We start from the raw sequence: 11,796 nt of genomic DNA, 5'->3' as shown, positions 1-11,796 counted from the left end.
CCCTGGCTCCCCTGGGCAACGCCATGGAGCTGAGCTTTGGTACGTGAGAGCCCGGCCCCCGGGCGCCGTGCAGGCCGCGACCCACCTGCTCCCCCTCAGGGCCCTGCCTGCCCCCGGGGAACGAGGAGGAGCTCGCCCTGGGAAGGGCTCCCAGAGCCAGCTGCAGGGCTGTGGCCTGGGACGCGGGCTGGTTTGGTTCCTTTGAGCCTGCTACCAGGGTGCAACAGCTCTTCCATGCAGCTGAGCCGATGTGCTCTTATCCCCTGCTGGTTTAGGCCGTTTTTTAATTTATAACTTTAACTATCAGTACCTCATGGGAGAAGCCGTATTACAGAAAAGATCAACCCATAAAGCCTCGCCCTTTGCTACCATTACAGAGTTAGAAGGGGACTTTACCCAGGCAGATCTCAAGACGTAAAAGGTTTTTCTGCCAGTTAGTGGTGCAAGTGTTTTGAGCTCTTGCCAGTATGTGAAAAATGGGAACTGCCAGATCCATCTTCTGTAGCACATGTCTGAATATCTGGGGGCTGGTTTTTCTGTGATCCACTTCGGCAGGCTACAAAAAGCTCTGTCGCCCCTGCCCTGTTTTAAACCACAATCTAACCTTGCAGGATCCACATCTATGTTACAAGGTAACACAGGGTGCACTGAGCACTACATAATTGCAAGAGAGTTTTCCATCTCTTTATTCTTAGCAGGAAGAGGAGAAAGGGGAAGGGAAAACTTCCCTGTTGCCCCAACATGTCACTTCCGTAGAGCCTCCCCAACTCCCAGTCCAGCTGAGTGAGCCTGCACAAGGTTCCCTGTGCTGTGAGGAAATGATGTGATGGTGCCCATTTTAACATGCCTGTTATCCTCTGCTTAGATTCTCCAAGTATTATGGATATTTCAATAACCTCAGAAACAGAAGAGAAAGCACCAAACGTTAATAATGTGCCAGACTATATCAGTGAAATCCATTCATACCTGAGGGAAATGGAGGTGAGCTGCTGTCCCTTTTCTTATTTGCATACAGCCCACGGGGGAAGAGTTTGGGGTGGAGAAATGTATCTGAACATGAGTTACCAAGACAGTGACTAAATTAGAGCTTGCTAGAAAAGGAGAAATAAGAGCACGGGACTGGTTTATTGTGATAAAGTTTATTGTGCCACACACAAGCTGGAAAGTGAGATTACAGAAATAGAATTTACTGATCCTAAACTCACCAGTGTTTACTTCTGATTTGTTAAACTTGTGATAAGTGGAGTTTAAACAGTTGCTTCCCTACCAGCCCATGGTCCAGCCTCAACTCTATCTGTCATCTAAACCTACAGGTGAAGTGCAAGCCCAAAATAGGTTACATGAAGAAGCAACCTGATATCACAAACAACATGCGGGCTATTCTCGTGGACTGGCTGGTGGAAGTTGGAGAAGAATACAAATTACAGAATGAAACCCTGCACTTAGCTGTAAATTACATTGATAGGTTTCTTTCTTCCATGTCTGTTTTGAGAGGAAAACTTCAGCTTGTGGGTACTGCAGCTATGCTGCTCGCATCGTAAGTGAAATTGCTTCATTTCAAGTTCCACCTGCTGGTTTCATACAGATGAAAGTCTTGTGGCTGTTCTGTTGCCTAGAGCAGGACTGACTTGGGAAGGCTTCACAGTAGGATAAAAATCAAGAGTTATCCACCTGAAAGCTTGGCAGTTATCTTTGAAGTTTGCCCCTAAAGTGAGAATCCGTTATTTCCAGGTGCAGCAGCTGGCATCTAAAACAATATTTGAGGGAATATGCTTAAGGCATGTGAAAAGCAAGTTGTGCTTGCCCGAGTTGCTAATTTAGTGGGTTATTCTGGAGTTTCAGTGACTGCAAGTACTAAATTCCTTAGTCCTGAATTATCACGCTGTTGTAACTCTCTAATTTCAAATCCTGGTGATTTAAGAGCTACTGAACTAACTGCAGCAAACTTGTTTGGCACCCGTGCTCAGCTCCTTGCCAAGCCAGAATTTAAATGAGCATTTCATTGAATGCTGGTGGTTTTCTAGTACTCAATTATTTACTTATAAATGTTTCTCCTGGCAGAAAGTTTGAAGAGATCTACCCTCCTGAAGTAGCCGAGTTTGTCTACATCACAGATGACACCTACACCAAGAAACAGGTCCTAAGGATGGAGCACTTAATTCTGAAGGTTTTGTCATTTGACTTGGCGGCTCCAACAATCAACCAGTTCCTCACCCAGTACTTCCTACACCAGCAGACAGATGCTAAAGTGGAGAGCCTGTCAATGGTAAGTAGGAATTCCTAGCTCAGCTCATGTAATTAGAGAGTTTTATTGCAGATACTTATTGCACATGTATGTATATATGTATAACTTATGTACACCCTATGAATTGTGCTCCTCCAGAAGTGGTGCCCCACTGCTGGGAACTAACACTCCTATTGCCACTTTCTGTTTGGGATACTCCAATTCTTATCAGAGGCTGGCACTTGGCCTGGCTCAAGCATGCACCCTTATTCAGAGCAGGCAGAGATTAATGAACTTGAAACTGGGGCTTGTTGCACTGCTAGATAGATGTTTCCCTCTCTCTTATTTACTGCTGCCACACCTACCCACACGCTTTGGCAAGACCACTAACACACTTTGGCAAAAAAGGGCTTTTGGTTTGGTTTTCTCCTCAACCAGCAGCAAGCTCTAAATCCAGAGACTGATTTCTAGAGAAGAGCACAGATAACCTTTCAGCTGAAGTTATAGTAAATCCTAGCTCTGTGGTAGGTACCAGAGGTCCTAAACACAAGCCTTTGTCTCACTGTGCGAAGGTCAGACCTGACTACACTCTTCCCTCTAGTTCTTGTATGTTTGTAAATATAAAATGTGCTGGGAAAGCATGTATTAGGAATGCTGTTTGGCAGTAGCTAGCAGGAGATGCTTAAAGAGAAAGTAAGTGGAAACTGATAAAAGGTGTCCTTCCAGCTGATGGCAGGATTGGAAGCTCAAGTTAGGGTTCTAGAGCAACTGTTAACTTTTGGAAGGACATGATTCCCTTTTTCATTTCTCTTGCAGTACCTGGGAGAGCTGAGTCTAATTGATGCTGATCCTTACCTGAAATACTTGCCATCAGTTATTGCTGCTGCAGCGTTTCATCTGGCAGATTACACACTCACTGGACAAAGCTGGGTACGTAGCATTCCAGCGTGAGCCTTCACAGGCCTCTGTGTATGCTCAGTGTATTTGTACACAGTTCTGAGTGCTGGGCCTGGGCTCCAGGAATTGCAGCCCCTCTGTGCTCCTGGGGTCTTAATTCTTGATTAAGGATTGCTCCCTGTGGCATTTGAAAAATGGGATGGGTGAGGTAAATATAGTTCAACAGAAAGCTAAAAACTCCACCACTGGTGGTCAGCATAAGTGAACAGCAACATTCAAATGTCCCTCAGCCTTTCTTTTTTCCCCTCAGCCTGAATCCCTGTGCAAAGTAACTGGCTACACCCTTGAAGACATCAAGCCTTGCCTCATAGACCTACACAACACCTACCTCAAAGCAGCCCAGCACACACAACAGTCCATAAGGGAAAAGTACAAGAGTACCAAGTGAGTATCTGTGGAGGTGTTAATGTCTGATTTGTCCAAGCATGTAACTGCCTGGCAGGGTGTGGGTGTGGGATATATATCTTTTGAGTCTTCAGGCAGATTCAATTCATCTCTTCAGTGAGAGGGTGACAAAACTCCCTGGGGTTTTTACATGGTGGTTTGTCGGGCAATACTTTCTGTTGCTGCCTGAATTGTCAGGTAGAAACTGGAGGAATTTTCTTGACATTGCTACAGTTGGTGATACCTAATGCTCCTAAAAATCTGTGTGTGGGGCATGGCAGCCAACAAGCCCCAGAATGTTTCCTGCCTGCCTTGTAGGAAATGTGCTTTGCTGCAGTTATGCTGCTCTTTGTGGCAAAGAGCTCTTGAGCAAGATGACATCGTGCCTCTTTTGTTCCCTCTCTAGGTACCATGGAGTATCGCTCATTGACCCACCAGACACACTAAACTTATTGTAGTAATCAAGAGACTGATCTTTTTAAGAGATGTATATTACCAGGAAATGATGTACAGTTTTAAACATGATTCAGGATTCTAGATATGATCACTCAGAATATGAATACAGGCTTTGATGACTTCAATTATGAAGTTTAGTTTCATGTGGTTTTAATGTAAATCTTTTGTACATGCAATCTTGTTAAGAGTTTTAGCTGTGTTTTTATCAAAATGTTCTCTTGGGCACAGAATTAACCATGCAGGCCACGTGAAGTCTGAGACTGCTTATCTAATTATAGACTAAATGTTAATACTAGCAGTGCATTATTATAGTAGGGCTTTTTCTCCTTCTGACTAAGAAAGATTTGGTCTCCACAGAGTATCAGTAGCATTTTTATTCTGTCTAGTTTAAACTGAGATTTAGCATAGATCCAAAACATTGCCTTAATGGCTACAAAACTGGAAGAAACTCTCTGGCCACCAGGAGAGCTCCTTGCTGGAACCGATTCATGAGGCTCTTTAGGATGTGCCCCAGTTGCTGTATAATGTAGTGCCAGATCTTCATCAGGGGAAAGGCTGAATGCTCTGCTGCAGGGACTGCACAGTTAAAACCTCTGCACCAGTTCATACCTCATGCTTCCACTACGCAGAAAATGGTTTTGCTGTCAGTATCTTCTGATCCAAGTGTAAAACTGATACTAATCTAAACCCATGGAGTTCCCACTGATGTGTTGGCTGTCCCAAAAGTCCATTGATGCCTACTGAGAAAATTAGTCCTCAGTCTGCTTGCCTTGTACCTCTTTAGGGGTGGTGGAGGGGTTAAACTGCAGTGGGTGAACTGCTGCTCTGTGGCCTCAAGAGCAAGGAATGTCTTCTGACATGGATGGGGTGTGTGCAGAGCAGCAGGGATTCCGTACACCCCTCACGCTTGGGAGGAGCTCCTCTCTGGCACACAGCAAAAACGTGCCATGCTTTTCCTTAGTTCTGGAACTGTTACATAAGCAAACTGGCATTCAATCAGCATTAGATCAAGTGGATGTTTACCTTCAGCCTGTGTAAATGGAGTGATGCTGCCCTGTACTGCTGCTGTTGGCATGTAAAGCAGCGAGTGCACGGAAGTGGGCTGAATTGAGCCATTTCCAGGTTGGCTAATAAACAGTTTTTGTATCTGATGTTAGTGGTCTTGCCAATAGCTTAAAATCACTGAGGTACGGTAGTGTTGTCATCTTAAACTGGCATTCATTTCTAAAGCATTTTGGCAAGGGCTGCCCTGTGAAACCTGTGCCTCTTCAATTTGGAGTCGCTGCTGTCTCTGGTTATCTGGGCACCCAGCAGTATAAACTCCTCCTCACAGATGTCCAACAGCTGTTTGGGCGTGGGCTATTTGAACTAACTTTTTTCAAATTGTCATCTGTCAGGCTGAGCAGCTGTGGTTAATGAGAACAACTCCTTGTGTCATCTCAGCAGCTACAAAGTTACTACTCTGTCCCCACCCTTGTGCTCCTGACTGAGCCTTCCCTGAACCACCTCAACTACAAAACCAATGATGATCAAAATTCTGGTCGAAATAAGCAGCAGGAGTGGCCTTTATGGCCAATCTGATCTTCTTAGGATGCACTTGGACTTTTATGCATGTTCTAATGCTTAATGAAGAACCACATTTCATTGGCCAACAGCCTTTGTTTGGATTAATTTCACTGGGATGCTACTGAAATGCTAAAATGAATTTGGGACAGCCTATGCAGTGTATCATGTCTGGTGCTTGGGGTTGGAAACACTTTAACCTTGCAGGAGAGGGAGTTTGCATAGGGAGGAATGTGTTTTTCACTGTTTGTGACCTTGGAAAGGCAACTGGCAACGCTGACTGGTAGCAATTACTTGAAGGTTCCAGGCCACAATGCTCTTCCTGGGAAACTGGGTTCTGCCTTCCCCTTCCATTCTGTGGTGTATTCCAAGACCACTGAGAAATATCAACATTGGAGGGGTAATTTAAAGGAAGCTTATGAAGTATTTTCTCCAGAAAAGGAGCAAGTAGCAGTACTTTAGGTGAAAAGACTTGAGTGGGTTTTAGTATTAATTTAGTGCTTGATCAAAGAGCTGTGCTCAAGTTTCAATGGAATTTGTTCCCGTAGCATGGAGGAAAATTCTTCCATGCTCCCTGAGCTTTATCTTCACCATTATCAACCCAACTTCCTCTGCAGCCTAACAAAAAATCTCCAGTCAGGGGCTGGCATCTCTGCCCAGCATGATAATGTTCCTCCTTCCTCAGGGCAGCTCTTGCTTCTGCTATTAAGTGCTATCTTTTCCCACCTTCTCATTTTCCAAAGTTAATATGGGACAATTCCAGCTTTTGCTTCTAAGCCTTGAACAAAATATCCCAGGTTGTACTGTACTACTGTTAAGCCTATCCAGGTTAACTTATCCATTCCAACTCAAGGCTCTAAGGAATATAGGGATGCTATGTGTGAAGAAGGGAGAAACAGCAGTGCAAAAAATACTGTTCTTTTTTCTGAAGAAGTTTACAGTCTTGTGGTACTACAGAACTAAGAAGGAACTGCATCTTCACCCATTTTTGTACTCAGGACAGTGACTTTGGGTTGGAAGAGCTGACACTAAGAAAATGCACTGGTTTAGCGCCTGGAGAAAAGAAGTTTTGTGTGTTGGTCCCTTCCTGAAAGAGCACAACTTGATTCAAGCTTTGCCTGGCTGGGAGCAATGTTATATACATATGGTTTGGGGTTTTTTTTTACATTAATTTCTTAACCTGATTTGGGGAATGTAAAGTCTGCAACAGTAACTTTTCTCCTGTTCACAGCTCATGTAATGCTGAGGTCACCTGTAAAATAGCCCTGCTTCACTCTGTAAATATGTGTATGTTTCCAGGGTCACTTGTTTGCAAACAATGTGCCCAGATCAGGTATTTTGCAATCCTCCTTGTCTCTTTGTTTTGCCTGATCCTAAACTGAGAGCATAACTCTTCGCCTATAGTTCAAGAAGCATTCCTATCTGTTGCATGTAATATTTAATTAAACTTTTAAAGAAACTCCACTGCTGAAGTTCTGTGCTAGTTTCTTAAGTCCATGCATTTCTGCTGATTTTCATACGAAGTGGTCTGAGTACAAGGTAAGATTTGCAGTAGTGGGGGCAAGAAGGTTTTAATCACAGCACATTGATTTTCCCCTGTGAAGAAAGCTGAACTAGGGGAGTTTTTGCTGCAGCTGGATGCCAAACCTAGGATTTCAGTTACAGGCACCATTTTTTTATTTAAATCTGTGTACAATGGTTTAACATATACATAAAAGCAAAACCAGATATTGGGAGGGGAGGAAATAAAATTATCTACAAAAATAAGCTCAGTAATAATACACTAAAATCCATATTATACATCCTTCCTGCAGGAGGGATGATGGCTTTAACGAGAAGTTCTCTTCTTTCTTCTCCTTTTGTTAAATGCTTTCTTACTTGGATTTTCTTGTTTGATGCTGGTCTGTGTTCTGTCAGCAAACAACAGTTGTATCAGAGAAACATACTGAATAGTTTTTCAAAATAACACAGGCTGATTATCCATAACTTGGCAACTCCCCACCACGCCTGGGGCCAAGGTGTAAGTTAATCTTTTGAAAGTGCACTAACAACAAGGGTTTCCATGGATACAGCAGCAAATCTCACTTCTTGGAGGTAAAACTCAACATCAGCTCTAGTGCAGCACATAGAATGTCTGCAGCAGCTCTAAGGAGCCTCTGACTGAGATCCACTTGTATGTGCTCACTCCCTCTGGAAGGACTAAAATGAGTCAAATAGCCAAAACCATCTCAGACAGCTGCAGGCCAGCCAGACTCTGGCCTCCCAGGACAAAAGAGATTTAGCCTAGATTTAAACTTCCTTGCTCTCAGCTATATCTGTATTCCCTTTTATCCATTGAAACCTTTCTTGGCCTTGCCAAAATTCTGTCCTTCCTGGTAATACTTCCTACAAACTCTTTCCCCCTCCTAATTCCATTTGCTGGTTACCTTGTTTTCCTTGGTAGTTCCTGTGGTTCCAGAATGACAACTTCTTCCTCCTCGCTGTCAGACAGAACAATGGGTTCATCTAAAAAACACACAAACCCCACAAACCCCAGACTGCTGGTCAGTTTTGTACAAACAACTCCTGTAAATAATAACCACAGCATTTTTAAAGAAACATCCAGAGGGGCTACTGATTCATTTGGAGCCCTCCCCATACTACAGAAATCAAGTTTTGAAAATAACTGACTGGGTCAAGTGGAATTAGCAAATGTGTAAAGTGGCTACAATGGTTCTTTCTTCCTACAGACCTTTCACATTTTAATTATGAACTGTTAATAAAGTGATATAATAAGATCTGATATTAAGAAAACAAATACTTACCACTCTTAGTTTCCTTCAGTGTACTTGTATCCTCAGTCTCCACCTTCTCACATTCAAAAGCAGCTGCCTCACTTTCACCTTCCTCTTCTGCTGCTTCTTCCTTCTCAGATTCTTCAAGGTCTCCCCAGGAGCTCTCTATTCCTTCCCCAATTTGGGCTGTGCCAGGAGTGTGCACTACTGGACTGGCAAAACTGCAGGAGTTAAGAAAAACCTTGGTGTTGGCTGGTAAATTTCTTTATATTCTGAGAGCAAAGCTGGGGAGAACAGCCCTAAAGGGGAGGTCAGAGCGCCACTTCTCCAGTCACTGTAATAATAATCACAGCTCTGACCTCAGCTTTGCACTTTAGGCAAGGAAGTAAAATCAGACTGAACCAAGACCAGGATGATGATGATGAGGATGATGTTTCCTCTCAAGGTTATATGGCTACCTAAGCTATGAGGAATCTTAGATGTGTGTTTAGCCTGGTTTTCCCCTGGGTAATACCCTGGAAAAGATACACTTCTGAGGGAGGGTCAGCTTTAGCAATGATTTCTCCAGCCTGTTCTTCCACGTCGTTGGTGTCCACAGCAGCACTCTCCATTTTGAAGGTAGTGATCCTTTGGTTGGGGATGGATTCTGCAAAGCCGAACTTCCCGCCTTCTTTCCTGGTCATTCAGCAACAGACATTATTTCAGGATAACCAAAAACTGCTTCTCTTTTCAAGTTCAAATATACAAATGCTTGCTATTCAAAGCAAATACAAGTGAAGACAATTTGCTGCTGAAACCACAATCTGAAAACTCCCATTTCCAGCCCTTCCCAAAACACTCACCTGGCTTTCTGGTCATTTTCCAAGGCTTTCTGAATCAGTTCTGTTATTTCTGCGACCTTAACAGCTGTTATTTTACTGCACCTCAGAATCTGTTACACATACAAAAAGCAGCTTACAACCAGGAAATCAAGAGGTTTTTAACTGAAACTACAGAGCATCATAAGCATCACAGACATTTAAATCACAGGAATTACAAACACAATATGGCACCTCAGCATGAGGGACTGGACTGACTGAGACTTATGCAAAAAGTTAACAGCTTCAGAGTGCAACTGGGAATAATTTGCAGGGCTTTTTTTCAGCCAAATCTCAGGGAAAATAAAAAGATGCATATCTGACCAAAAACTATGCATTTTCTACATCCCTTCTGCAGCATGGTACACAGTACTATGTTCTTCCACTAAGACAAAAAATACCTCATCTTTTCCAATAAAATCAGACAGTTAATTGACTTCTCAGCTTCCAAATGTCATGGATATTTCCACATCAAGACTGCAGCACAGGAAGCAGTCTGTACATCACAGAAAGACCCATCAGAGCAAAGGTTTACCTGATCTGGCAGCAGCATGACCACTCCACTGGACTGGATGGTACAAATTTCATGGTGTTTATTCATGGCAATTACCAGGAGCCCATCCATCACCCGCTCCTCACGTTCAGTTGGATCCACCAACAAATAGGTCCTAGAATCAAGGTTTGAAATATGAGGCAACAGTAGGAATTCGAGGTATCTTACTACCCTTAAACACAATTAAACAAAGGAATTGGTTTGCATATTAATAACTATGGGTACACAAAGTTTATACCCCTTATATGGGTACATAAGACCTCAAAATCTTACCCTTGATGGAAGAAGGCAAAACTGACACAAATGGGCATGTGGTGGATACTCAAGGGGACAGGATCACGTTCCTCAGGAGTGTACTTTGAAAGGAATTGGCCCAGAACACAGTTATTTATGAAACTTGTTTGATTTTAAAGTGACAAAGAAATTTCAGGAAATTAAAAAAAAAAAAAAACAACCCAATAAACAAAAAGAACTTACCACAGTTACTTCCTCTCCTTGCACAGACACATCTGGCCTGCGAAAATGGCACAGAGCTACAATCCCTGCTATGCTGGCAGCATCAGTGATGTTGCCATCATGGTTTAACAGGTGCATGTCCAGCCGAATTTGCCAAACCTGACAAAAATACAAAAAAACCCCAAACTGCTGGATTCTACAGAAGTTTGGGGTTTTTTTAAACTAGTTCATTTTTTTGAACCAGAAAAAGAACCAGTATATTTTCCTTAGGTCTTTGATTAAGAAGATGAAAGATCTTGGTATATTTGAAGATACCCAGATTTAATTATGACAAAGTATGCAGCACTTCAGCACAATTTAAACATCATTCTGTTGGGTCTCAGCTACTTCAGAAAGCCTATGCAGAAAGGCAAAGTAAAAATACCTCTCAAATCAGACAAGAGGATCTTTACATTAACCTAAAATCAGTACTTCTACTATCCAACACAAGACAGAGACCAACTTAAAATTGGACTACACGTATCTTTTAGTTTAAACCGACCAGAAATGAAGTTTTCCTACCTTTTCACCAGCAACAACGCAGAGAGATTCAGTCTCAATGCACTTGGAATCTCTGAGGCATCGCTCCAGCAGTCTGTTCAGTGACACCAGTAACTCGGATTGCCTGTTGGAACAAAATTAACCCAAACTCAGCACGATTACAGTGGCTTTTATGCCATCCCTGTTTAGTCCTCTTAAGACATTCATTACCTGCCAGGCTCCAGCCCAGGTGCAGCCATGGGTGAGAGCTCCAGGTTAAAGAAGAGCACACCTTCCGTGGGCCGACTGGGCTTAGGGGGAACGAGTTCGCACGAGACCTGGGCAAGAACCCTGCCAAGCAAATAAAGCACCAAGTCACAGAGTGTACCGGGGAAAATCTAGAAACAAAACACATACTTGGGAAAAAAGCACGTGGTTAGGGTTTTAGTTTGTAATTCTCACTCCTGACAGTTTCTTGTTCAATGCCTGTCATACATATTTAAACTTTAGTCAACAACTGAAAGAACCAAATGTTAAGAACTAGAACATACTCCTGTCTTTTAAGACTAAAAATTGACTCGAACACATGAGAAAATGTAATGAAATATTGTGCATATATTCATAATGCAATAATTCATATTGTGCATATTCATATGCATCAAGTGCTTATATTTCATTTTTACACAGGCAAAAAAGGGTCGTTTGGTTTGGGGAAGAATGCAAAATGCGAGATATAGGGAAACGGGAACAATTTTGCATTTTATAAATTAGCTGTAACTACAATCATCACAGAAACACCATCCCTTTCCCACTTACTTAATTTCCATCTTCTCCTCTTTGCTCCTACCCTTCAAATACTACAACATTAAGGCTTGAAAGGTTAAAATCTGTTTACAGGGCTCTCTGGGAACCTCAGGCTCTATCTAAGCCGGGGCCGAGCCCCCGCGCCCACCTGGTCCTGCCCAGCTCCACGATGCAGCAGCCGCGGTCGGCGCCGAAGGAGACGCGGATGTTCCGGTAGTCGTAGCATTGCCGCCCGTCCAGGCGCCGCGG

The 11,796-nt window shown here is 43.1% G+C and overlaps 2 protein-coding genes across 4 annotated transcripts in view; one reads left to right on the top strand and one right to left on the bottom strand.

Annotated features, from left to right (window-relative positions):
- The first annotated feature begins 843 nt into the window (after positions 1-843).
- CCNA2 (cyclin A2) lies at positions 844-7,048 on the top strand. The gene is made up of 6 exons (XM_014309496.2): positions 844-981; positions 1,314-1,537; positions 2,062-2,266; positions 3,041-3,154; positions 3,432-3,565; positions 3,972-7,048. The coding sequence occupies exons 1-6, from the start codon at positions 844-846 to the stop codon at positions 4,021-4,023; spliced, it is 867 nt and encodes a 288-aa protein (XP_014164971.1). The 3' UTR covers positions 4,024-7,048.
- Positions 7,049-7,237: 189 nt separating this feature from the next.
- Positions 7,238-11,796, bottom strand: part of EXOSC9 (exosome component 9) — a 5,325-nt gene continuing 766 nt past the window's right edge. The window contains exons 2-12 of one of the 3 annotated variants that reach the window (XM_031061973.1): positions 11,696-11,790; positions 10,975-11,094; positions 10,786-10,888; positions 10,246-10,383; positions 10,042-10,124; positions 9,751-9,883; positions 9,201-9,289; positions 8,887-9,033; positions 8,389-8,570; positions 8,011-8,089; positions 7,238-7,494 (exon numbers count right to left, since the gene is read on the bottom strand). In XM_031061973.1, the coding sequence (XP_030917833.1) occupies positions 7,413-7,494; positions 8,011-8,089; positions 8,389-8,570; positions 8,887-9,033; positions 9,201-9,289; positions 9,751-9,883; positions 10,042-10,124; positions 10,246-10,383; positions 10,786-10,888; positions 10,975-11,094; positions 11,696-11,790 (1,251 nt within the window). In that variant the 3' untranslated portion in view covers positions 7,238-7,412. Of the gene's footprint in view, positions 7,495-8,010; positions 8,090-8,388; positions 8,580-8,886; positions 9,034-9,200; positions 9,290-9,750; positions 9,884-10,041; positions 10,125-10,245; positions 10,384-10,785; positions 10,889-10,974; positions 11,095-11,559; positions 11,673-11,695; positions 11,791-11,796 lie in introns of those variants that run through there. The other 2 variants (XM_031061972.1, XM_031061974.1) reach the window with 2 other exon arrangements.

Source organism: Geospiza fortis, unplaced genomic scaffold (assembly GCF_000277835.1).
Source record: "Geospiza fortis unplaced genomic scaffold, GeoFor_1.0 scaffold636, whole genome shotgun sequence".
NCBI lineage: Eukaryota > Metazoa > Chordata > Aves > Passeriformes > Thraupidae > Geospiza > Geospiza fortis.
The sequence above is the reverse complement of the archived record's forward strand: the minus strand, read 5'-3'. Positions and strand labels throughout refer to the sequence as shown.

Coding starts and splice junctions, on each gene's coding strand:
- CCNA2 (XM_014309496.2), top strand. CDS start 844: ATGCCTGTTATCCTCTGCTTAGATTCTCCAAGTATTATGGATATTTCA. Junction 2,267..3,040: donor AAGTGGAGAGCCTGTCAATG/GTAAGTAGGAAT, acceptor TTTCTCTTGCAG/TACCTGGGAGAGCTGAGTCT. Junction 3,155..3,431: donor CACTCACTGGACAAAGCTGG/GTACGTAGCATT, acceptor TTTTCCCCTCAG/CCTGAATCCCTGTGCAAAGT.